This window comes from Sphaerodactylus townsendi, linkage group LG06, assembly GCF_021028975.2.
Source record: "Sphaerodactylus townsendi isolate TG3544 linkage group LG06, MPM_Stown_v2.3, whole genome shotgun sequence".
In the NCBI taxonomy this organism is placed as follows: Eukaryota; Metazoa; Chordata; class Lepidosauria; order Squamata; family Sphaerodactylidae; genus Sphaerodactylus; species Sphaerodactylus townsendi.
Window position 1 is genome coordinate 133,255,337 of NC_059430.1, and position 25,305 is coordinate 133,280,641.

General features: G+C 51.1%; 1 protein-coding gene across 4 annotated transcripts; it reads left to right on the forward strand.

Moving 5' to 3' along the window:
• The first annotated feature begins 1,785 nt into the window (after positions 1-1,785).
• On the forward strand, positions 1,786-25,160 carry ERCC2 (ERCC excision repair 2, TFIIH core complex helicase subunit). 4 transcript variants are annotated; one of them, XM_048499304.1, is made up of 23 exons: positions 1,786-1,891; positions 4,191-4,290; positions 4,767-4,844; positions 5,298-5,360; positions 5,546-5,659; positions 6,060-6,176; positions 6,639-6,755; positions 8,076-8,199; positions 9,369-9,465; positions 10,118-10,251; positions 11,512-11,680; positions 12,576-12,694; positions 16,465-16,534; positions 17,037-17,106; positions 17,264-17,365; positions 18,970-19,033; positions 19,306-19,427; positions 21,151-21,243; positions 21,580-21,652; positions 23,129-23,199; positions 24,217-24,360; positions 24,478-24,621; positions 24,903-25,160. In XM_048499304.1, the coding sequence occupies exons 1-23, from the start codon at positions 1,887-1,889 to the stop codon at positions 24,993-24,995; spliced, it is 2,283 nt and encodes a 760-aa protein (XP_048355261.1). In that variant the 5' UTR covers positions 1,786-1,886; the 3' UTR covers positions 24,996-25,160. The 4 variants fall into 4 exon arrangements, 3 of the variants coding, with proteins under 3 accessions (XP_048355261.1, XP_048355262.1, XP_048355263.1); XM_048499305.1 differs by lacking the exon at positions 6,060-6,176; XR_007244753.1 differs by lacking the exons at positions 23,129-23,199; positions 24,903-25,160 and having other exon boundaries at positions 24,478-24,618.
• The last annotated feature ends 145 nt before the right edge of the window (positions 25,161-25,305 follow it).

Genomic DNA, 25,305 nt, shown 5'->3' on the forward strand with positions numbered 1-25,305 from the left:
GTACCAGGCTACATTTTCCCTAGATAAGCCTCTGCCTCGTAGGGCTCCTCTGGACCCCTTCCAAGCTTGTCAATATCCTTCTTGAATTGCAGCTCCCAGAACTGGACACAGTATTCCAGGAGAGGTCTGAATAAAGTGGTATTATTACTTCCCTTGATCTAAACAATAGACTCCTGTTGATGCAGCCCAGAATTGCATTGGCTTTCTTGGCTGCTGCATCACACTGCTGACTGTGGTCTAGTAAGACTCCCAGATTCTGTTCACATGTACTGTTGTCAAGTTAGGGTCCCCCATCTGTGCATTTCATTCTTTCTGCCGAAGTGTAGTATCTTACATTTACCTCTGTTGAAATCCATTTTGTGAATTTTGGACCAAGCTCTCTAATCTGTCCAGGTCATTTTGGATTCTGACTGTCCTCTGGGGTATTAGCAACCCCTCCTATTTTGGTGTCATCAGCAAACCTGATTAGCATGCCATCTATTTCATTATCCAAATCAATGATAAAAATATTGAATAGCACTGGGCCCAGGACAGAACCCTGTGGCTCCCCACTATAGCCATTTCTCTCCAGGAAAGAAGTGTCCAAGACTGATATTTTCTACTCAGTACTTGACAGAGCAGCCCCAGCTGGCCACTGAGCTCTCCTCCTGAGCCAAAAGACAGCAGACCCCTTGCTCTGCTGCTCGAGTGGAAAGCTAAACTTCCTGGGTGGCTGTCTCCCTGCAGAGTAGCCGTCAGCCTATGTTCAGTCCCCAAAGCTGCCAACCCTTCTGATTAATCTTGCAACCTAATTTTTGATCCTGCAGAGCCAGAAGGGCAAAATGCAAATGCACAAACATCTTTCTTGCAGGGGAAGAAGAGTTGGACTTATATTCCCCCTGTGGTGTAGTGGTGAAGAGGTGCACTCTGATCTGTGGAAACCGGGTTTCATTCCCCACGCTGCCACTTGAGCTGTGGAGACTTATCTGGGGAACTAAGATTAGCCTGTGAACTCCCAACACATGCCAGCTGGGTGACCTTGGGCTAGTCACAGTTCCTCCGAGCTCTCTCTTCGGACCACTTCACAGGGTGTTTTATTGTGGGTGGGGGGGGGGGGGAAGGAGGGAAAGGGGATTGTAAACCCCTTTGAGTGTCCTTACAGGAAAGAAAGGGGGGATACAAACCCAAACTCTTCTTCTTCTTTTTTCTTTCTCTCCTGATTAGCGTGCACCTGCTCTTAAGCACTACGCCCCGCTGGCTCTCTAGGAGGAAATGGACAATGAAAGAACAAAGGGGGCAACAGGAATATTTTGCTTATCGTGTCCTTGGGAAGCCAGTCGGATGCCCGGGTTGGGGATCCTGCACTGATCGCGAGGGCTCAGAGGTTCGAATCCCCGCTCTGCCGCCACCACGGAAGCTGGCAGGCGACCTCGGGCCAGCCACGACGCGCCCTCCGCCTCCCCGGCCCTGGCAGGAGTTTGAACGGGGGCCCTCGGGGGGTTCCTTCCGGGAGCCTGGCGCGGAGGCCGGCGCTGGCGGGGCCCCCCTAAGTCTCGCCGTCATCACCTGTCCGACCAGGAGCGCCCTCGGTCTCGAAGCTATTTGCTCTGGGATCGATTACTCCGACCTAGTCGCAGCGGTCGGATGACATCCTAAGCGACTTCTTCAGCCTGTGCGGCGGTGCAGCCGAAGCTCTCGGGGAGCGAGGCGATCTGCCCCGCTCGCAGGATGAGGCCACCGCCCTCTTTTTAGATCAGCCAATGGAAAAGCGGGTCGGCTGTGCTCGCTGGCCAATAGCAGGCGAGAGCGTGAAAGAGGCAGGCGGGTATAGGGAGAGAAGCGAAGGTGGGCTGTGCCAGGCCTGAGTGGGAACTGCCGCTCAGTGCGGCCGCAGCGGGGAAGAAACCATGAAGTGAGTGGCTTGGTGGGGGGAGCATCTGGGAAACACCTCTGGGATCTGGGGAGGCGGGGGTGTGTGTTAAAATGAGCCCAGGTTATTGAGGGGAGGGTTTTGCTGGGGGCCAAAATGGCAGATCGTGGGGAGGGGGGCGATGGAGAGTAGGGGGCGGGGCGGGTTTAATTTAATTAATTAATGTATTGGTTGATTGATTGATTGATTGATTGATTGGTCTTATAGACCGCCCTCCCCCGGTCTATAAGACCACTGAAGAACAATGGAGTGTTAAAATTATAAATGTAAATAGTATTTCAACATCCAAAATACAACTTCCGGTATCAAGACAGTGTAAAAAAACAACAACCAAAAAGTGGGATTTAATTAAACAAGAGGGCATTTGCTGGAGTAGAGGGTAGTTATGGGGGGCATTACTGACCGTGTTATCGCATGGACAGGGCATTTGCATCCCTTACACAGAAGTAGACCTCGCTGCGAGAAATAGCACTCAATGCCAGAGAAGCAGTGCTAGGATCATGGCCCTCTCTGGTGTAAAGTATGCGAGTGATCCTGGTCAGATTGACGTGGAAGCAGATCATGCCACTAAATGCAGCGGGACTGACTGAGTTCTGAGTATGTCTTGCGTAAAAGGTTGGGTTACCAACTCCTGCTGGTGGCTGGAGATTTTCTGGAATTGCAGCTGATCTCCAAGCAATATGGGTCAGTCCCCCTGGAGGAAGTGGCTGTGCTGGAGGAAGTGGACTGTATGGGGTCAGATCCCAGTTGAATAAATACCTCTTGGCCCAAGGCCACTCCCTCTAACCTCTGTCTCCAAAACGCCAGAATTTTCCCAAACCACAGTGTTGATTGTGTGTGTGCAAGCATGAACTCACATACACACCTGTTGATTTCTTTATTTGCTTTTCTAAAGGTGAAGGCTAGAGGTGACATGATAGCCATGTTTAGATATCTGAAGGATATCATGTCAGTGAGGGAGCAAGCTTGTTTTCTGCTGCTCCAGAGACTAGGACCAGGAGTCATGGGTTCAAGGTGAAGGATAAGAGATTCCACCTAAACATCAGGGAACACGTCCTGACAACATGGGCTGTTTGACAGTGGAATGCACTGCCTCGGAGTGCGGTGGAGTCTTCTTCTTTGGAGGTTTCTAAAGAGGCTGGATGGCTAACTGTCAGGAGTGCTTTGATTGCATGGCAGGGGGTTGGACTGGATGACCCTTGGGGGTCTCTTCCAACTCTATGAGTCTAAGGTGCGAACAGCATGATTGCTGATGTTGCCCTTACAGCTCCCATGTGCAGGCTAACCTCTTTGTTCAAGGCGTTTCATGGTGTCTTCCTCAGTAACTATTAGAGCAGCCCTGTATAGAAGCCCATGTCTAGCCTCCTAAGGCCAAAAGCCATTATCTGACCCTGTGGCAAAGTTACAGTTTGAACCCAGGACTTACTATTTCATCACTCAGTCTCTTGACCTCTGTGCTACTCCAGCTTTGACCAGACTTAGGTTTCACTTTTTTTATAAACCTGTTTTTTACAAACAAAACCCCTCTGTCAAAATTGTCCAAGTACTGAACCAGGCAAAAACTCTTTACTCCCTCACTGCTTTCCTTTCAAGAGCAACGTTGCAGAGGACTTCTCTATGCTCTATCAGACTGTATCAGTTCATCAGAATCAGTGCTGTCAACTCAGGCCGGCAGCAGCTGCCCAGAGTCTCAGGCTGAGATCTTTCGCATCAGTGGCGTAAAGCTGTTTGGCATGCAGAAGGTCCCGAGTTCAATCCCTGGCATCACCAGGAAGGATCCCTGAGCCGTGGTCCCTCCCAATCAACTCTGTCGGTGACTGATGTTACTGGCGAGACTTCTGGTGTTTCCCCATTTTTGAGATCCACCAGCTGTTATTTATTTAACCCAGGGGTAGGGAACCTGCGGCTCTCCAGATGTTCAGGAACTGCAATTCCCATCAGCCTCTGTCAGCATGGCCAATTGGCCATGCTGGTAGGGGCTGATGGGAATTGTAGTTCCTGAACATCTGGAGAGCCGCAGGTTCCCTACCCCTGATTTAACCCCATACTAATAACCCTTGGTCACCACCAGACCAACACAAACAGTGAAGAAGTGCAGAGAAGACTGAAATGGCCATGCGGGTAGCAGGGCTGTTGAGGGCAGTCTGGGGGAGGGGGGTGGGCAGGCAGAAGGCTCAGTCCCTTGAGCACCAGGGGGGCAAGGTGCTTGACACCAGGCTATTTCATTCTTGGGGGTTAGAGCTCCTTGCTCCCTGATGCCCATGCTCTTTTCTCCCCCCAGGCTAAATATAGACGGACTGCTTGTTTATTTCCCTTATGACTACATCTACCCCGAACAGTACTCATACATGCTGGAGCTGAAGAGGACACTGGACGCCAAGGTTTGCCAAAAACAGAGGCGGGACGTTTCATGTGTGATCAAAAGGGGAGAAAGACTTTCCTTTGCCGACAAGAGAGAGAAGTGTTCCAAGGAAATTCCAGGGGAGTTGCTGGGATCAGGCCAGATTGGGAGGCAGCAGTACTCCCAAGAAACCCAGCATTTGTGCTGAAGAATTAGAAACAGAGCCAGTGGAGTGAATAGGGTAGGGTAGTGGACTTGGATTCAAATCACCACCACTTCCATGGAAGCTCACTGGGTGACCTTGGATTCATCACAAATTCTTACCCTGGTCTACCTCACAGGGTTGTGAGGAACTAGAGGAGAGAACACTTTGAGCCCAACTGGGGCAAAAGCAGGACATAAATACCTATCCTGAGCCGCATTCTAGCTTGTAGGAATTTGACCTCCCTTTTCTGAAGCCTTGGGAAGTCAAGGTGGATGCACACTCTTAGATGTGGCTCTGTTTTCCTCCCCCAGGGCCATGGTGTGCTGGAAATGCCCTCGGGCACGGGGAAGACCATCTCCCTGCTGTCTCTCATTGTGGCCTACCAGAAAGTGAGTATGCCCGGGACTGTCCCACAAACTGACCATCAAGTCTCTTCCACAGGCTGAAGAGTTAGACGGGTCACTGTGGCTCAGGGGGGAATGGCTTGACTTTCTCTGGCAACATCTGATAATATTTTGGGCACCTCTACTGTGTACCTCCTAGGCATTGCTATACCTCCATAAATTAACTCCAAAATGACGTCAGCAGAGTTTTTTGAGAGAGAGAAAAATGCAGTCCTTTTTGCGATCTGCTGTTTGCCCATATCTGTGTGCCTTCATCGTCACAGTAAGCTCTGGATGTTCCACAAAAGGACATGAGCCCAATTGTATTAGACACCCTGAGTGATGGACAAATCCTTTCCACCAATGCCATTGTCTGCCAGAGGACTGCTGCCTGCAGCTTCCCTCAAAACTAGACACTCCGACCCCAACAGGCCAACCTGACCTTCCTCTCCTTCGCAGGCGAACCCCCTGGAGCTCTCCAAACTCATTTACTGCTCCAGAACTGTGCCAGAGATTGAGAAGGTAACTGAAACCAGAGGCGGAGGTTGCAGCTGATGTGTGCCTGAATTGCCCGTAGAGGATCAGCTGACTTGGGGAGGTCCTTGGGGGCTGACTGGGCCAAGCGTTTGCTATCTGGCCTGCAGGTGACCGGTGAGGGGCTTTTGGGGTCCAGCAGCTTTTCTGCAGCTATCAGATCTCTCTCCCAGGTGATTGAGGAGTTGCGTAAACTCCTAGACTTCCATGAGAAGCAGACAGGGGAGAAGCTGCCATTCCTGGGCTTGGCACTGAGCTCCAGAAAGAACCTTTGCATCCACCCAGAGGTGAGTGAATTAACGGGAACCAGGCATGCAGTCACCGCCCCCAGCTTGCAAAGCCTGAGGCTGAGGTTCTGGGGCACCTCTTGCCCCCTTCAGTGGGGCTTGAGCAGGGGACATTGGGGGTGTGATCTGGTTGTTGTTCACCCTAGACTGCCTTGTCTCAGAGTAGGGCTTCTGTGTTCTCACCCACACTTTGAGGCCTGCCCCCCAGTTCCTATACAGCCCGTTGTGATCTCAAGCAAGTCCCTGAGGTTGTCGGAGTGCCCAAAGTGGCACATTGTGCTCAGGGGGACTGAGGCATCGGTTGAAGGAAGTAGAGAACTTCAGGGGCCAGTGCCTGGCTGAAAGGCGGGCGCCACTTTTACTCACGCCTGAAGGGACTGAGCTTCCTTTTCTGCCCTAGGTGAGTGCTTTTCGCTTTGGGAAGGAGGTGGATGGAAAATGCTTCAGCCGCACAGCCTCATATGTGCGAGCACAGCGCCAGCAGGATGCCAGTGTGCCCTCCTGCCGCTTCTTTGAGGTACAGGGTGCTGTGGATCACAGGGGGCATGTGTGTTGGACAGAATGCGGCTCCTCTGCCCCTTTTATAATCCCAAACTTGTGGTCTGGACAGACCATGGGGAGATGGCTGAATTGCCTGTGAGGAATGGTGGTGGAGATCTCCTTACATAGCCAGGGACTCCGTTGACCCGGAAAACAGCTTGTTTTTCAGATCACATGTTGTGCCTGTTTCTCCTCCCCACCCCCCAATTGCCCTGAGGCGGCTGAATGGCTGATGGGGGTGTGCTTTGCAGATGACCCATCTTGCAGGGCTGGAGGGGGACGTTTTGATCCACAGGTCTCAGTACTTAATGCATCTTGTGCATGTGTTAGCCCCTGGCTACAGTCCTGTGTGGTGACCAGACATAGGCCAGCCTGCAGTAGCGGTGAGCCACTACTGGATGAAGCTCATTACAACTTCCACTGGCTTTTCCCCTGGCAGGAATTCGACGCCCATGGCCGCCAAGTGCCCCTTCCATATGGCATATATAACCTGGATGACTTGAAGGCCTACGGCCGGCAGAAGGGCTGGTGTCCCTATTTCCTCGCCAGATACTCGGTAATATGGCTGGGGCATTGACTTTTGTTTACTTTGTTTATACTCCATCTTTCTCCCAGAAGGGGACCATTTGAAGGACTGCCTGCTGTGGGCCAGCTGCACTCTTCAGGCAGCCCCTGCTGGCTCGTCTGGCACTGAGCGCAGGTCTGGCCTTTTCCCCTCTTGGCTCTAACTTTGTGGAATGGGCTCCCTGAAGGAGTGAGGGGGCTTCCTCCTCAGCGCTCCAAGGCCTGCCTGTTTGCCAGGGTTTTCGTGGGGGTGGGGGGAGTTTGAATTGACAGGCATCTTTTAACACGGGGAGGGGGGAAAAGATTTAGGGTTTGCCATTTTATTTGTGGTTTTAATTGAAAATGGAGTGCTGTGTGGTTTCTGGGCTGTATAGCCGTGTTCTAGCAGCATTCTCTCCTGACGTTTCGCCTGCATCTGTGGCTGGCATCTTCAGAGGATCTGATGTAGGAAAGGAAAGCAAGTGGAGTATATATACTGTGAGGTCAATAGGTGAGGCCATCTGAATAGAAGTAGCTTGGCATGTGAGTAACGATGAAGTCTGTAGCATGTGAGTCACAATGATCAGCTGGCATGCGTCCAGGGACATGTAACCCCATATGTTCCCGTGAGTGCTCCGCCTCTGGGGGAAACCGCTGTATAGAGTGAGCATCCACCTTTCACATCTACAGTGCACAGGAAAATCAAAGAACGTTGTTGTAAGTGCCCATGGCAATGCTGTAAGAATCTCCTTTTGCCATCTTTTGCCATATAAGAATGTGTTTAACAATATATATTCACAGGATTAAATTAAATGTCAGAAGCCAGAGGTAGCTGAATAAAATCTGCCTTGAATCCACGTGAGAAAAGTGGACTATAAAGGACATAAATTAATGGAATAAAGAAATGACTATCAGCAATGGCACAGGGGTGGCTCAGTGCCTGCCTGCCTCTCAGCTAGCAAAGCATAATAAATTCAGTGAACATAATAAATGCAGGATGTGGAATTTGGATCATGCCAGAGCAAAATTTTAAGTGTGCTTCAAAAACAGCTGTAAAGATGCTCTAACATCTTTCTCTTCTCTTCCTTTTAAAGTTTCCTGTAAAAGCTTGGATTTGTTAGATAAATGGCATCATCTTTCCTGCTTGGAGTGGCTGATAATACATTCTGGTGTTAGTATGTTTTTGGTAGGGTTTTGTGTGTGTGTGTGTGTGTGTGTGTGTGTTTTTGAGGATCGGAGAAGCAACTTTCTCTGTCGTCCAGCCCCAGATCAGTAGCCACCCATGATCTTCTGTCCAGGGGGAATGAGGCACCCGTTCTCTCTCTCTTTCTAGATCCTTCATGCCAATGTTGTTGTGTACAGTTACCACTATCTACTGGATCCCAAGATCGCCAACTTGGTCTCCAAAGAGCTGAACAAGAAATCTGTTGTCGTATTTGACGAGGCTCACAATATTGGTATGGGGAGGCTGGGGCGGGGGAGGGGGGGTGGTGGTATGTGTCGGTCTGCTTTTATCCCTTGTATTCCTTCACTTGATAGCCATCCACCCTCCCTGGGGGCTGTTCTGGCGAGCAGGGGTTTGAAAGACCTTGTGAGTCTGACAGGCCAGCTAAGAATTGACTCTCCATGCTCAGAGGCAAGATAGCTGTGATTATTGGATGGATGGATGGAATAGTGCTTTCCACTGTGTTTTCCAGTTAGTGAGATTCCAGGTCACGTCGGCTTAGACCTGTGCTGGGAATGCAGCAGAGGCAGTGGTGGTGGTGGTGGTGGGGGGGGCACCCGGGGCAACACTTCCAGGTGCCCCCCCGTCCCCTCCCTCTGCACCCCATTTACCTTAGCTGGTGGAAGCCTGTGTCAGGATGCCTATGGGATGCTGGGGTCGCTTGCATCTTTGGGGCTTGTGGGGGAAGGGATTGTAGTTGAATACAGTGTAGTGTGTTTCTGCTCTTTTCCTCCAGCAGGGGTTGGTTAAGGCCAACTCTAATGGACTTGCATTTTATCTCTCACTATCTGCATGTTTGTGTTTTTAGTTCACATGGGGGATGCAGCCTCAATGATATTACTGACAGTTTGCGCGGGGAAAAGTCAGTTCTGGCTTTGCCACGCTGTTCACAAAATGCTGAATGAAGGACTGTTTTAACAAGACCTTGTTTCCATCATTGGGAATCTGACAGCCGGCCGCGGGCGGCCCCTCAACCCGGCCCCGCCAGGGTGCTCCTTTGGCCAGTGGAGGCTTAGCCAGCTGAAAGAGCTTGTCTGGAGGGGCAGGGCCAAGGGGAAGGCATGGGGGTGATTCTCTGCTTCCCCACGTGACCAGTTGGTGTGTGACCGGGGACATGTGACCCCACATGTCCCTGTGAGCACTCCACCTCTGGGATGCAGAGTTTGGCCTCTTGGCCGATGCAGCAACCCAGTTTGGAGGGGAAGTGAAATAGTAGCCGAAAGCACATGGTCCTGCTGTGATCCTCTTGGGCCTGTGGCCTAGTGGCTCAGGTCATTCCCACCCCAGGCAGGATTTTTACAACTAGACACTTGTGGGGGGTGTGTGCAAGTGGCAGGGAGGGGGTTTGAATCTCATTGGGAGGACGTGAGTCCCATCTCGTTGCCTTGTTTTGGCCCACAGACAACGTCTGCATCGATTCCATGGGTGTCAACGTTACACGCAAGACGCTGGACCGCTGCCAGGCTAACGTGGCGATGCTCCAAGCCACCATCCAGAAGTGAGTGAATCAATCTTTCTCTACCCCACTCTGTGGTCCCCCCGGGCAGGGTGTGGTGTGCTAAAACTGAGGAAATTCCGCTGCAACCCATTCTGTGGTGCAAAGTAAGCGAAACATTTGTTCCTTTTGCCAGCCCAGACCACTGATTTAGCATTTGATTGATTTAGTTTTATTTTATTTATTGGCTACCCTAACTGGAATTTTTAAAATTGCACCATTTATGTATTTTTAATAATTGTTCTTTTATTTCTATTGTGTTTTTTTATAATTAGTTTTTTGATAGATGCCTTAACTTCTGCAAAGACAAAGGCGACTAATAAATTAAACTAAAATCAAATTCTGCTGCCCTTTTCTGGCTTGTGGCATGATAGCCTGTCTTATGGTGGGAAATGGGAGAATACTATTGGGGAAAAATTGATTTCCCACACACCTTCAAAACATACTTTGGCGACCGTGAGTGCCAGCAACTTGTTTTAACATCAATGGGAGTCCACATTCCCAGAAAGTGGCATTGTCTGCACACGCACCCTCCTGGCTGTTTCTGGGTTCTCTCTTCCTCAGGCCTGGGGGCCTGTTCACCTCCCTGCCCACTGGCCTGCTTTCCCATCCCCTAGTTTTGCCCACAACTGACCCCCAACATTCCTATGGCCAGGATCAAGGACACAGATGCCCAGAAGCTGAAGGAAGAATACCGTCGCCTGGTAGAGGGGTTGCAGGAGGCCAACATCGCCCGGGAAACAGATGTCTATCTGGCCAATCCTGTGTTGCCAGATGAGATCCTGCAAGGTGCTTGTGTGTCTCTTTTAGTGTCTGTGATGTGGGAGATCTGCTCTCAGTTTATTTTCTTGGGAAATGTGTGTGCCGCCTTCTCAGACCTGCTTGAGGCGGCTCACAGCCACAACAATAAATCAAAACCAATTGATGCAATTAAACTAATCACACAATACAAGAGGTTTGTGGAATGGCTGCCTGAGAAGAATGAAAGAAATGAGACCATAGAAGCAAGTCAGACCAATGAAGAAGAAGAGTTTGGATTTATACCCCTCTCTGTCTCCTGTAAGGAGACCTAGAGGGGCTTACAATCTCCTTTCCTTTCCCTTCCCTCCCCCCCTCCCCATAACAAACACCCTGTGAGGTGGGTGGGGCTGAGAGAGTTTGGAGAGAACTGTGACAAGCCCAAGGTCACCCAACTGGCATGTGTTGGAGTCCACAGGCTAATATAGTTCCCCAGAGCTCAAGTGGCAGAGTGGGGAATCAAACCTGGTTCGCCAGATTAGAGTGCGCCTGCTCACAACCACTACACCACTGCTGCTCCTGAGGAGAAGAGCTGGGGCCTAAAGCCACTTGAAGCAATTGTTGCTGTCCAAAGGAGATTGCCGAAGCAGGCCTCAGCCTGGGAAATGACCATAAGACCCCTCGGAGGATGGCAGTCCTCTGTTGCAAACCTGGGTCAAGTGGGACGTTGGCCTGGCCCCTCAAAGAAAGTAAAGGAGGAACCAGGTCAGCCATTGGGGGGTGATCAAAAGGTGAGGCCTGTTTCTGGCTGTCATCAGCCACACCTTGGAGATCTGGCAGAGAGCCCCAGGCCTCAGAAGAGGACCTCAACTCAGAGTCATTCTTTGCCATCCTCTGTCTTGTTTGCCTTGGGTAGGCGAGATTGATCCTGCACTAGTTTTAATGACGGGAAACGAGTTGCCAAAATGTCTGAGAACGGCTTTTTGAAAGGCCCACTCATGGGGTGGGAGAGGCCTGTTAATCATAGCAGCTAAATGGAACCTCCATTTTCAGAAGCAATGTAGCTGAATGCTGGAGGTGGACTCTGGGCAGAACTGTTGCCTCTTGTTGTGCTTGGGACTTCCCCTGTCTGGCTGCTGCTGGAAAGGGGATTCTGGGCTTGATGGAGCTGTGCAGCCTGGTCCATGCAAGGCAGTCCCGAACATGTTGTGGGGAACAGGCCAGCTGTGGTGCATGCAGCTATGCAGCTGCCTCCTGCTTGCATCAGAACAGCAGCACTGACGGGTGTGTCTTTGGGTTCCCTTCTGGCAGAGGCTGTGCCGGGGAACATCCGGACAGCAGAGCACTTTGTGGGCTTCCTGAAACGTTTCCTGGAGTACCTGAAATCCCGTCTGCGGGTCCACCACGTGGTCCAGGAAAGCCCCCCTTCGTTTCTGAAAGATGTCTTTGAGAAGGTCTGCATTGAACGCAAACCCCTCCAGTAAGTGTGGGGAGAGGGGGTCTGTCATGTCCCTACCCATCCTGCTGTTTGGGATCTTGTGCGCCAGGGTGACATTTGAAGAGTCTCTGCACTGGATTCTTGACTAGGGCAGGTGTTAGGTTTCGAACTTTAAGTCAATAAATGGACTCTGTAGTGTTTATTGATGAGGCATCAAAGCACCAAAGCTTGGCAAAGCCAGTTCAGACAAATCTGGCTTTTGCCATCCCCTTTATCTCATTGCAAGTCTCCCCTCCCGCTTTCCCAAGAAGTTGTGAAAAACAATCCCTGGAGCTGAGGCGCCCCAAGGTTGGCGACAGATAGTCAGAGAAAGCCACCTGGCTTCCTGCCCCCACGAGATAACAGATGCGACTCTGTTTCTCATGGGTCCAGGGTGTTGGGGAGGCAGAGTTATCTACAAAGTTTATGAAGCCATAAAGATCATTAAAAGAATGTTCCAGATGGCAGTGGTAACCTATAACAGGCTGATTTGTAGCTGTAAACATTTACATTGAAGTAGGAATGCATGTCAGTCACCTAGACACAATCTCCCTGACAGTGGGGGCCCTAACCACAGGCCTGGGGAGTCACATGCAAACAGGCCCCAAGCCCCCTCCTATGACTCAGACAAATTGCTGAGAAATTTGGGGCATCTGGCTCTAAGGACATTTTGCAATGGTGTGCTTTGATTCTCGGCTCTGGGCTCCCTGAGTAAGTTGAGATTTGGTGGGGTTGCCTTCCCAGGATCCCCCACTGGTGTCCCTGACCTAGCATTGAGTCCTGGCTGGGGTAGGGCCCAGAGGTGTCAAGAACACAACACCATCCACGGAAGGGTCCAGCCGGCAGAAGTCAAGCAAGCAAACCTGGTCCCTAAACTGCTTTTTCTTCTTCTTCCCAGGTTCTGTGCTGAGCGGCTACAGTCTCTCCTTCGCACGTTGGAAATAGCTGACATCTCTGATTTCTCCCCCATCACTCTCATTGCCAACTTTGCCACATTGGTTAGCACTTACTCCAAAGGTAAGGATACCACCTGTGTATTATAGCAGCTTCGCTTAAGGAAAAAACCTCAGTTGCTTGCCCTTACACTTTCCACCCTGTTCTTAAGGAAGAAGAAGAGTTTGGATTTATACCTCACCTTTCTCTCCTGTAAGGAGACTGAAGGTGGCTTATAAGTTCCTTTCCTTTCCTCTCCCCACAAGAGACACCTCGTGAGGCCGGTGGAGCTGAGAGAGTCCTGAGAGAACTTTGACTAATTCTAGGTAACGCAGCACGAATGTAGGAGTGCAGAAACACATCTGGTTCACCAGTAAGCCTCCGCCACTCAGGTGGACGAGTGGGGAATCAAACCTGGTACTCCAGATTAGAATCCACCTGCTCTTAACCACTGCACCATGCTGGCTATCTGGCTTACAAGCTCCTTTCCCTTTCTCTCCTCACAACAGACACCTTGTGAGGTAGGAATGTGGCCTCTGTAATTTCAGAAACCAGAAGAGGAGAGCTACCAGGGTGGGGAGTTCAGTGCCTGCATCCTTGTCCTTCCCCATCCCTGGCAGGAGCAGAACAAATTCTGCAAAGTGAGACATCCCCTTTGCTTAACATATGCAGGCTGCAAGAGATTGGCTTTTCCTGAGTTCCGTCAGTGGAGAGTTCTGGTTTTTGTAAGGGAAACAGAGCCAGTTGAGCTGAGACTGCCTGGCAGTTGTGTGTCCCTGTCCTTGTCCCAGGCAAACAGGTTCAAGTCTGGGGTGGTTCATTGGGAGAGAACTTTCTTCTCCATCGGGCCCAGGGCTGAGTTTTGGCCTTGCAAGCAGGATCCAACGCCCCACTTGCCCCCAGCTCAGACGGAGCCTTGCCTCTTGGGCTCTCCCTGCTTCTCTTTCTGTGCCATCCCTGCCAAATGCTCCATCGTTGGTGATTCATTTGAAGGCGGCCAGGATCTCTCCTTTGGTGTCAGCGCCTGGCATGTGCTGGGCACAATCGGACTGTGCTCCTTCCCCCAGTGGACAGATTTTGCTTGAGGATTGAAGAGCTGCGCATCTCCACAGGCGAGGACGAACAGGGGGTTGGCTGTCTGGGCAAGTGTGTGTGGGGTGTGACTTCAGCATATAAATATCCCCCTAAGTCTCTTAAGTGCTTAACTGTCATGCCGAGTCCATCCTGGCACCATTAAGAAGCTTAATTTTCTTCCTCAGCCCTCATATAGGAAGATTTTGCTTCCCTGCTGGTGTCTTTGAAGCCTGGACTCTCCGAAGTAAACACAGGCTCTGCTTTGAACTGAGTACTCACAAAGACTAGTGTGTGGCTTTCTAAAATTTGCCTGTTGCTTCACTTCAGACTTTTAAACATGCCTATGCAATTTGTAAAATATAAATGATATAGTGGTGTTTATTTGGATGTGTTGAACTGGAAAAATGGGCACTATTTCATTGAATCTGAAAAAGCCAAGGATGTAGGTAAGGGGTGTGTGTGTGTCTCGGATTTTTAAAAAAACCCATTCATGTCCGAAGCTCCGCCCCCCCCCCCCCCCCGTTTGTGGGTTTTAAAAACATTTTAAGGTTTTTTTTGGCCTGCAAGGGGGCGCATTGTTTAGGCTAGCAGCACCAAACTTTCAGGGATTGTTTGGGGGACTCTTCTGATGATACTACCCAGTTTTGGTGATGTTTGGTTTAGGAGGTTGAAAGTTATGGACTCCCAAAGGGGGTGTCCCCATCCTCCATTGTTTCCAATGGGAGCTAATAGTACAGGGGGCTACACTTTTGAGGGTCCATAACCTTGGACCTCCTGAACCAAACTTCACCAAACCTGGGTGGTACCATTAGGAGAGTGTCCTAAAGATACCCTGAAAGTTTGGTGCTTCTAGCTCAGGGGTAGGGAACCTGCGGCTCTCCAGATGTTCAGGAACTACAATTCCCATCAGCCCCTACCAGCATGGCCAATTGGCCATGCTGACAGAGGCTGATGGGAATTGTAGTTCCTGAACATCTGGAGAGCTGCAGGTTCCCTACCCCTGTTCTAGCTTAACAATTGCACCCTGACAGCAGGCACCCCCCCAAATTTCCCCAGATTCTCCTTTTAAATCCACCCCCTTTAAAGGGAGAATCTGAGGTCCTCAGTTTAGAAGAAGAAGAAGAATTTGGATTCTCTCCTGTAGGAGACTCAAAGGAGCTTACAATCTCCTTGCCCTTCCCCCCTCACAGCAAACACCCTGTGAGGTAGGTGGGGCTGAGAGAGCTCCGAGAAGCTGTGACTAGCCCAAGGTCACCCAGCTGGTGTGTGTGGGAGTGCACAGGCTAATCTGAATTCCCCAGATAATCCTCCACAGCTCAAGCGGCAGAGCAGGGAATCAAACCCGGTTTCTCCAGATTAAAATGCACCTGCTCTTAACCACTGCGCCACATTGAAAGTGATGCTGTTTCAGGGTGGGGGATAATCCACCCCAAAACAGCATCACTTTCAATGTTGTTTAACTGGGGACCCCAGATTCTCCCTTTAAGGTAGATTTAAAAGGAGAATTTGGGCTTTCTAGTTTAAACATCTTTGAAAGTGATGCTTGGGGGTGGATTCCAGCATCACAGCGGCTGCCGGGAGGGGGGTGGGGCGCAAAACTCAGATTTTGCACCGGGCTCCATTTTCCCTCTATGCCTCTGCCCAGAGGAGAGGGCAGAAAGAACTGCCGGCTGCCGGCTGGGAGCCCAGCTGGTGGGGGGGGGCATGGGAGGGCAGGGCAGGGGAGTCTGCCGTCCCTGGCCTCGGAGAGCTGCTTTTATAAGCGCTAGGCCGGGGGCGTGGCCATGCCCTAGGGATGGGGTGTGTGTGGCCCTACTCCCGAACCCCCTCCCCCCATAAAAAATCTATACCTATGTCCCTGGAAAAAGCATTAGTTATATACCATATGGGCACCAGATTTGCAGCATAGCTGTAGGTGACTCTCCTTAGAAAAAGCCCTGAGTTTGATAAAGGTTGGAACAGGGGATCCAGTTTTATGGGCCCCGAAAGAAGGTTCCCCATCCATTCTCCGTGGTACCCAATGGAGAAAAATGGGGGCCCATAACATTGGATCCCGTGGCCCAATATTTACCAAACTTGAAGGGTCTTGGAAGGAGAGTAACCAGCAACTGTGCTGCAAGTTTGTTGCCTCTATCTCCACCACCACCACCACCCCCAGCCCCACAAAGATTCCTCATATGTCATAATGGAGCCAACCTCTAATGAAAGAGCATGACTCCATATCAGTCTAGGGCCGTGGTGGCAAACCTTTGACACTCCAGATGTTATGGACTACAATTCCCATCAGCCCCTGCCAGCATGGCCAATTGGGCTGATGGGAATTGTAGTCCATAACATCTGGAGTGCCAAAGGTTCGCCACCACTGGTCTAGGGAGAGACTTTGTGATGTTCTGAGGATATGGCTTTTTTCAAATTTTCTGAAAATTTTTGGGTCTATTAAACTTGAATCTGAAAACCACACCCCTAAAATAATAACTATTCATTTAAAGATCAATCCCCAGCAAGAAATTGTGGATAGTTGGTAAAATGGCACCAAGAGCTGCTTAACTCTGTAAAACATCCCCACCCCTGAAACAATGAGGAATAGAAACTTGTGCTTTTCCCTTTTTTAGAAGAGGCAAAAATATTTATCAGAAAGTTAGAGGAAGCATATTTCTTTAATGTCAATGTGTGTAAGTTGATTTGGGAGTTCTCTGCAGGCCAGCTTTGAGTGTGTCTTCTCTCTCGTGTGTGTGCATACATAACTCCCCCACCCCTCACCTTGGTCTATCCTGTTCCAGGTTGTACCATCCTCATAGAACCCTTTGATGACCGAACCCCGACCATCACCAACCCAGTCCTGCACTTCAGGTGAGGACTGTTGCAGCTCATCCCTCCATGAGCATCACTGCCTTTTCGAACAGCAGCTCTGAACAGTTTTGGTGTCCTCCCCCCACCCCCAGTTTCCAAAACAGGATATTATAGAACTGAAGAAGGAAGACAATTGGGCATGAAGGGAACCCCCAGAGCTCTCCAGGGGTGGGCGGTATAAAAGTCGAAGAAACAAACAAACAAACAAAGTTTCCTTTCGCTTGCATCCTGTGTTTGGTAAACAGCTTCTGAGCATAAAGGGTCTACCTTTTCTGTTTGGTCGGGCAGTTCCTGACTGGAAATTCTGTTGCTTACAGTTTGGCTTTGGTGCCATTGTTTTTTGGGGCAAAGGGGAGGGAGAAATCTTTCCAGCCTAAACTTGTGGGAATTGGGGGGTGGATAGTGGATCCTCTTTGGTAAACCCACTATGAAGCACCATCTTTTGGGGTGAAGGGGAATGTCAGAGAAGCTGTCCTCACCTGCTCCCCCCTCCTCTCTCCAGCTGTATGGATGCCTCCATTGCTATCAAGCCTGTCTTTGAGAGGTTCCAGTCAGTCATCATTACCTCAGGGGTGAGTGGGGTTTTCAGGTGCTGATCTGTCCTCCTCCGCCTTTCCCTCAAAGCCTGAATGCTTGTTTTTCTGCATGGAATGCAAAGGGGGTGGGGGTGGGGGTGGGGGTGGGGGTGGGGTGGAATCATTTGCCAATTTCCCCCTTTTTCTGCTGCAGACCCTTTCCCCGCTGGACATCTACCCAAAGATCCTGGACTTCCGACCAGTTACCATGGCTACCTTCACCATGACCCTGGCCAGAACCTGTCTGTGTCCAATGGTGAGTGACAGAGACCATCATGGTCAGGATCCAGGAATGACTGTTTGGTTGCCTTGGTTGCATTTACTAAGCTGCCTGGCACAGAGTTGAGGCCCCATCGTCTGTCTAGCCCAGGATGGCCAATCTCTGAGTCTTTCACAGTCCTACTGCCTGGCAGGATGAGGATGACAATTACTGTTTTGCATTTTTGTGGCACTTGTAGAGCTCATAGCTCTTCACACGCAAACCTACAACAGCCTTGTAATGCAGGCCACTCTTATTCCTGTAATACATGGGGCGAGAGGCTGAACCTTAGGCTGTGTGTATGAATTCATGACAGAGGTGAGATCCGAACTGGGCCCCACCGTGATCCAAGGCTTCCACTTCCCCTTTTGTTGTGGCAGGAACTGAGCAAGGGGTTTTTCCACACAAAGCACATGCTCAGGCCTGGACTGTCCAGAAATGGTGGATATTTGGCCACAAGGCTCAAGGGTGGCAGAGAATCCTTTAATTGCCTCCTGCTTCTTCACGGGCCAGTCAAGAAATGTGGCGCTTTCGTGGGGCTCTCATCAAGCTGCAGCTGAGCTCTTGTGATCCCAGCAAGGGGCTTTGAAGGCAAGTGTGAAGCAGAGGGGCTTTGGCGTGGCCTTCCGCTGCAGAGCCTGCCTTGGTGGTCTCCCCTCCACTTACCAACCCAGCTTAGCTTCCACAACCTGACGAGCTTAGGCTATGCCAGCCTTCTGTCAGATCTATGATTCATTCAATGACAGGCTCTGGATTTTCTCACACAGAAGTCTTTATTGGAATGAACATTGAACCCCTGGCTTTTGCAAAGCCAGTTCTGATCCAATCCCCAAGTTTCCCAAGCTTTATTACTCCCCCTCCCCCCCAGCCCCTAGCCACGCAATGTCAGAGGAGGAAAAGCATGGGAAAGCACGAGTTCTTTCCTTAGACCTCGGAAAGAGATAGAGCCATCTGGCCACCCCTCCCTTTGCAGAGTAGCCCAGAGATGCCACTGTTATCTAAAGCTGCAAGCAGAGAGGGAGAAAGCGAGCAAGCATTCAGCACCCACTGACACCTTCCCTCCCGAATTCCCTAAAGTCCACTTGAATTTTGTTTATTAATTAAAATATTTGTAATCCACTTTTCCTCATGGCTTACAAGTCACAACCATAACAATACAATTTAAAACCAAAAGAGTAAAATCCCAGAGAGCCCACTTCCCCCAAAAGATGTCTGCTATTGATACCCCATTGAAGGTCCTGGGAAATAATATGGCCTTGAAGTGCCTCATGGAGATTTTGAAAGAGGCTGTCCCTGTACTTCCTCAGGGAGCCAGTTCCACTAAGAGCTGGGGGTTGATGCCAGGCAGACCACCTCAGCTGAGGAATCAGCCAGTAGGGGGCAGCCAGAAGACCCACAGGAACGTGTGGGAGATGATCCATCAGATCTGTGGGTCTCAAGCAGTCAAAGAACACAACCATCACTTTGAACTGGAAACAGTCAGCCAACATCGCTGTTTGAAGACAGGCCGGTTATGTTTCTTTCAAGCTGGCCCTCAGATTTACTGATGACTGGTTGCCCCTTTGGCAAAAAGACCCACTCCCCTTTTTTTCCCCTTTCAGGTTGTGGGACGTGGGAATGACCAGGTAGCCATCAGCTCCAAGTTTGAGACTCGTGAAGACATTGGTGAGCGTTCTTCTCCCCAGGGGGAGGTCAGTGGGGCTCAGAGCCTTGCAAGTTGTGGGAGCCTTTTCTGCCCCCTCTCTTCTGGACCAATGGGCTACAGGTGCAGCAGCCAGGAGAAGAGAGCTTGGTTGGACCAAGTGTGTTGACTTGTGCCCCGGGGTGTCTCAGGGCAAAACAAGGGCACATTTTGGGTAGCAGCTCCTGCTCCTGCTGGAGGGTGTGTGTGTGTGTGTGGCAGCATCCTTCCAGAAATGGACTTTTGTGTTTGACAGCTGTAATCCGCAACTATGGCAACCTATTGCTGGAGATGTCTGCAGTTGTCCCAGATGGCATAGTGGCCTTCTTCACCAGCTACCAGTATATGGAGAACATTGTGGCCTCGTGGTATGAGCAGGTCTGTGTACAAGGGGGCAGATGAGTTGGGGAAGCAGATCAACTCTCCAGTGGTTGGGTGGTCCATGATGGAGGCAGCCAGGAGGGTGTCAGGGTGCCTGTGCGTGCTTCATGCTGGGCCTCGTTGCTATTTCTTCCTGTCTCCTTGGAACTATAGATAACAGAGGCATCTCTGGCCAGATGGCTTTCTATCTTAGCTTTCTTGCACTTCTCCCGCTCTTGCGCTACATGGGAGAGCTGGGCCAAAACAAACAAAATGGATTTCAACAGGGATTTATGTAAGAAACTTCACTTAGGCAGAAAAAATGAAATGCACAGATATAGGATTGGGGACTCCTGGCTTGACAGCAGAACCTGTGACAGGGATCTCAGCAAACTGAACATGAGTCAGCAGTGTAATGTGGCAGCCAAGAGAGCCAGTGCAATTCTGGGATACATCAATAAGAACATAAGAAAGAGCCTGCTGGATCACACCAGAGTCCATCTAGTCCAGCACTCTGCTACTCACAGCCGCCCACCAGATGCCTTTGGGAGCTCACATGCAGGATGTGAAAGCAATGGCCTGCTGCTGCTGCTCCCGAGCACCTGATCTACTAAGGCATTTGCAATTTCAGATCAAGGAGGATCCAGATTGGTAGCCACAGATCGACTTCTCCTCCATAAATCTGTCCAAACCCCTTTTAAAGCTATCCAGGCGAGTGGCCATCACCACCTGGCAGCAGGAGGATTATATTGTCCACATCAAAGGATGTAATAGTACCACTCTGTTCTGCATTGGTCAGTCCTCAACTGGAATACTGTGTCCAGTTCTGGGCACCACAATTCAAGAAGGATATTAACAAGCTGGAACAGGTCCAGAGGGAGGCAACCAAAATGGTGAGAGGTCTGGATTCCTTGCCCTATGAGGAACGGCTTAGGGAGCTGGAGATGTTTAGTCTGGCGAAGAGAAGATTAAGAGGAGACATGATAGCCATGTTTCAATATTTGAAGGGATGGCATGTTGAAAAGAGAGGAAGCTTGTTTTTTGCTGCTGCAGAGCCTGGGATAAGGAGTGATGGATTAAGGTTCAGGAAAAGAGGCTTCACCTAAATGTTAGGGAAAACTTCCTGACTGTCACGGCTGTTCAACAGTGGAATTCACTGCCTGGGACAGTGGCGGAGTCTCCTCCTTTGGAGGTTTTCAAGCAGGGGCTGGATGGTCAGGAGTGCTTTGACTGTATTTCTGCATGCTCAATTCAGGGTGCTACTATTGACCTTTCAAGCCCTGTCCTGCTTTCATGACCCACGTCTCGTACTCCCTGCTTCAGTCGTCCTTGGAGACTGTGCTTCAGCTGCCGGCTCCATTGGAGGACGAACGGGTGGTGAGCCGAGAAAGTGCCTGTCAGTCATGGCACCAAAACCTTGGAATTTCCTCCCCAGAAAGATTTGCCTGTCTCCTTCTGATGTTGTATTTTGTTAGTGGAGGGAGCCTTTTTCGTTCATTTGGCATACACCCCCCCCCCATGGGTTATTGACCCTCCTACCTAATTTTGTTTTTTATTTAATTATTTTATCATCTTTAATGTTCTTTTTAATTCTTCAAGTGTTTTCACTTTTTTTTATGTTTGCCACCTTGGGAACCCTGATTGGCTGGAAAGGTGACATAAACATATTTAAAATAGAATCAATGAATAAATCTGCATTAAAGATGACCCCTGGCTACTCTCTTCTCTCTCGCCCTCAAAGGGGATCTTGGAGAACATCCAACGCAACAAACTCCTTTTCATTGAGACGCAAGATGGAGCAGAAACCAGCATGGCTCTGGAGAAGTATCAGGAGGTGGGTGGCCAGTGGGGGAGGAGGCAGCTGGGGGTCGGCTGGTGGAAGGAGGGCAGAAGGCTTGCTCCCTACTATGTGGCTTGGGAACAGTCTGCGGATCCATCCTTATGGTGGGAGAGGCCTGCAGTTTGCAATGCTGACAACAGCTACGTTGGGCTGTGTCTGGCAAGCAGGCCCCCATGTGGCCGAAACACACCTGCGTGCCTCTGTGCCAGTTTGCTGGCTCATCTTTTTGAACTGGTCAGAAGCAACTCTGGGGCTCAGTCCTGTTTCTTCCAGAACAGCAATTTATGGATGCTAGTGAGATTTGTAACTAGGATCTATGTTGTGTGGCAGGCCTGCGAGAATGGCCGGGGAGCTATTTTGCTGTCCGTGGCCAGGGGGAAGGTGTCTGAAGGGATCGACTTTGGTGAGTGTCTTTGCCCTTCTGCTGGGGGAAGATATGTGGGGACTTTGGGCTGGCTTGGAATTGAGAATCTCACAAGAGCTCCACTGGATCAGATGATTGAGATCCATCTAGTAGAACATCCTGTCTCACACAGTGGCCAACCAGTTCTTATGGAAGGCCAACAAGAGGGCAGAGAAGCCAAGCCCTTCCCCTTCTAAGAACCTCCGGCTAGCCCTGCTGGGTGAGACCAATGAGGGTCCATCTCGTCTTGCCTCCTGTCTCACACGGCAATCAGCCAGTTCCTCTGGAGAGCCAACAGCAGGGCTTGGGGGCTGAGGGCTCCCCCTGATGTTGCCTTTTGGCACTGGGATTCAGAGGTTGACTGCCTCTGAATTTCGCCATCTCCCAGTCTGGTCTTGGCCCACCCGGTTTATCTGGGGACAGTGCTGATTATTGCTCAAAGGACTTTGAGAAGATATTTTAATATACATTAGAAATTTCTCTGAAGCAGCAACTTCCTTGGTCCTGACATCTAGTCTACCCTTGATCTGTATCTGTTTTTGGTTGTGTAACAAGCTTACTGGGAGCTGCTTCGATAGCCCTGCTGAGGCGTGAGAGGAACAAAGACGTTTTTAAAAGCCCATGGGTCACGGACTCAGAGGCAGGGGAGTTAGCACCCAAGAACCAACAAGGAAGATCCGGGGCAGCTGATACAGCAGAGGGGGGGGAGCACAGAATGAGATCAGCAGTGGGTGCTGGGGTGGGGTGGGGGGGTGTTAAGTGGGCCAGGACGAGGGCAGGGGTCAAATGCCAGGGCTTAGAAAGGCCTTTATCCAGAAGACCAGGGAAGGAAAGGCCAGCTGGGGCAGTGTTTAAAAGAATGAGGCAGGAAGAAGAGAAGATTTGGATTTATAGCCCCTCTTTCTCTCCTGTAAGGAGACTCAAACGGGCTGACAACAGTGGTGGGATTCAGCCGGTTCACACCACTTTGGCAGAACTAGTTGTTAAAATGGTGCTTGAAAACAACCAGTTGTTAAATTGTTTGAATCCCACCACTGGCTTACAATCTCCCTTCCCTTCCCTCCCCCCCCCCATCCCACAACAAACACCCTGTGAGGTGGGTGGGGCTGAGAGAGCTCCAAAGAGCTGTGAGTAGCCCAAGGTCACCTAGCTGGCATGTGCTGGAGTGCTCAAGCTAATCTGGTTCACCAGATATGCCTCCACAAGTTCAAGTGACACAGTGGGGAATCAAACCCAGTTCTCCAGATTAGAGTGCACCTGCTGTTAACCATATACCTGCTGTTTGAGGATCCAGAGGTTCTGGGGGAGAGAAGGAAGGCGGGACCATTTATTTCCTGTGTTCTGGTTGGAGAAGCAGCCCTTTGCCAGCAGGGGCACCTCTGGGCTCTCGCACAACCCCTCCAGATGAGTCAGGATGCCTTTTGCCAGCTTTGGCCCTCCATGCCCAGCCCCAGCCTCGCCCTTTCCCTTCCACAGTGCACCACTATGGCCGTGCCGTGATCATGTTTGGAGTGCCCTATGTCTACACCCAGAGCCGCATCCTGAAGGTGGGTGCGCACAGTCCTGGTCTGCTTGGCCTTAGCCTGTTCTGTTTTTCCGCTCAGAGCAGCCTTCTCCGGGGGGGGGGGGGGGGTGTCTCTGTGCCCAGCCTTTCCAGGCAGAGGTTTCTGTGTGGTAAACAAGGAAGGAAAGGCGCCTCCTCACTCCAAGTTCCAGGGCATGCTTGCCCCACCTCCCCCCTAGAGGGACATCTCCGAAGGAGTGCCTGAGGTGGGTCTGACATCCGTCTCTTGCAAAATCGTAAAGCCACGAGCTTTTCCAGGGTGCAGCCAGCTGGGGCAGGGCCTGGCATGTGGGGCTCTGCTAACCCTCCTGCCATGAAGCACCGACGGGGAATCTGGGGTCAGGATCGTCTCCCATAATTCCTTCAAAGGATTAGAGCGGCAGGGAGTGAACTCAGCTGCCAGGAACAGCCTCGGCTGTGCAATGATGTATAATTAACTAGAAGAATTTGCTCGGAAGGCGCAGAGAAGGCCCACAAGCGAGTGAGCGGAGCAGAGGCAGGCAGAGAGGCGCTGGCTTGGGTAGCCAGGTGAGCCTTGAGGGGCAACGGCAGCGTCTCTTTGACAGCCAGAGGTGCCAACTGCTGCCCATACGTGTGGTCTGCGCCTTTCCTGAAGATACTGAATGCTGACTCAGGGAGGGGCTGGGTGCAGGCAGGAGGGTTAGGCTGCAGAAGTGGGGGCGGACTGGATGATTCCTCCTCCCCCTCCTAACTCCAAGGGAAGATGAGCTTCCCAAGGACAGAGGAGAGAAAAGGAAGGAGGCAATTGGGGCCAGGCAACACGGGTTCCTTCCTGCTTGCTCCAAGTGCGCAGAGCTCTTCCTTGGGGTGCTAAGGAGGCAGCTGCATGTAAATCAAAAAAACTGCATTTGAAAACTGAGAGTGATCTTGAACTTCTACATCCTCTGCTTTTGGGGGGTGAGAGGGAAGAGTCGGAGCAGCCCAGCCGCAAACTAAGACCTGTCTGGAAGGCAGCTGCTCCACATCCCTCTTTCCCCAGGCCCGGCTAGAATACCTGAGGGACCAGTTCCAAATCCGAGAGAATGACTTCCTGACCTTTGATGCCATGCGTCACGCAGCCCAGTGCATGGGCCGGGCCATCCGGGGGAAGACCGACTACGGCCTCATGGTCTTTGCTGATAAGGTGCACTATGGAGAAACCTCTCCTGGTGGGGAAGGGGACTTCTAAGCTCAGCCGCAGCAACTGCCCTGTCTCTGGGCTTTCCCCACTCTCACCACTGGGCTCTGCTGTCCTCTGCAGCGCTTTGCGAGGGCTGACAAACGGGGGAAGCTCCCACGATGGATACAGGAACACATCACAGATGCTAACCTCAACTTGACGCTGGATGAGGCTGTGCAGGTGGCCAAGTACTTCCTGCGCCAGATGGCCCAGCCCTTCCGCAAGGTGAGCAATGGGAATGGAGCATTCTGGGAAGGTGAGGCCCTGCTGCCCCCCCCCCCCCCCACACACACACAGCGGTCCATTGAGATCCGTCCTGTCTCCAGTGGCTCTCTAGGCAGAGAAGGGTCTTTCACATCACTGCTTTCCTGGCCCTTTTAGCTGGAGACCCCCGGAGTTGAACCTGGGACCTTCTAACATGCAACGCAGATGCTCTCCCGCTGAGCCCCTGGCCCTGCAGGGTGGGGGTCTGGACACTCATGCTTTCCTGGCCCTTCTTTTGGCAGGAGGATCAACTGGGCCTCTCCTTGCTCACGTTCGAGCAGCTGCAGTCAGAGGACACACTGCACAAAGTGCAAGATATTGCACACCACGTCTGAGGAGGAGGACGAGGCGTCTGGCCGAACCACCGCAGCTGGCTCTGTGGTGTCCTCCGGGGCCCCACCCGCCAGAGCCCAGGAGGCAGAACAGACTCTGGCTAGGGCCCATTTCCCAGGTTTTGGAGGGAGGTTTCGGTTGAATAAAAGAGTGTTTTTGTAAACTTGTAAGGCTTTAAGTCTGCCTTGGTCTGGGATTGAGAAGAGTGAGGTAACTCAGGTTTAGGCTGTAAGTCCAAGGATAGAGAACAGCCACATTTTGAGGCAGGGCTATCTTTTTGTACCCGTTTGAAGGGCTTGGTAAATTCAGCGG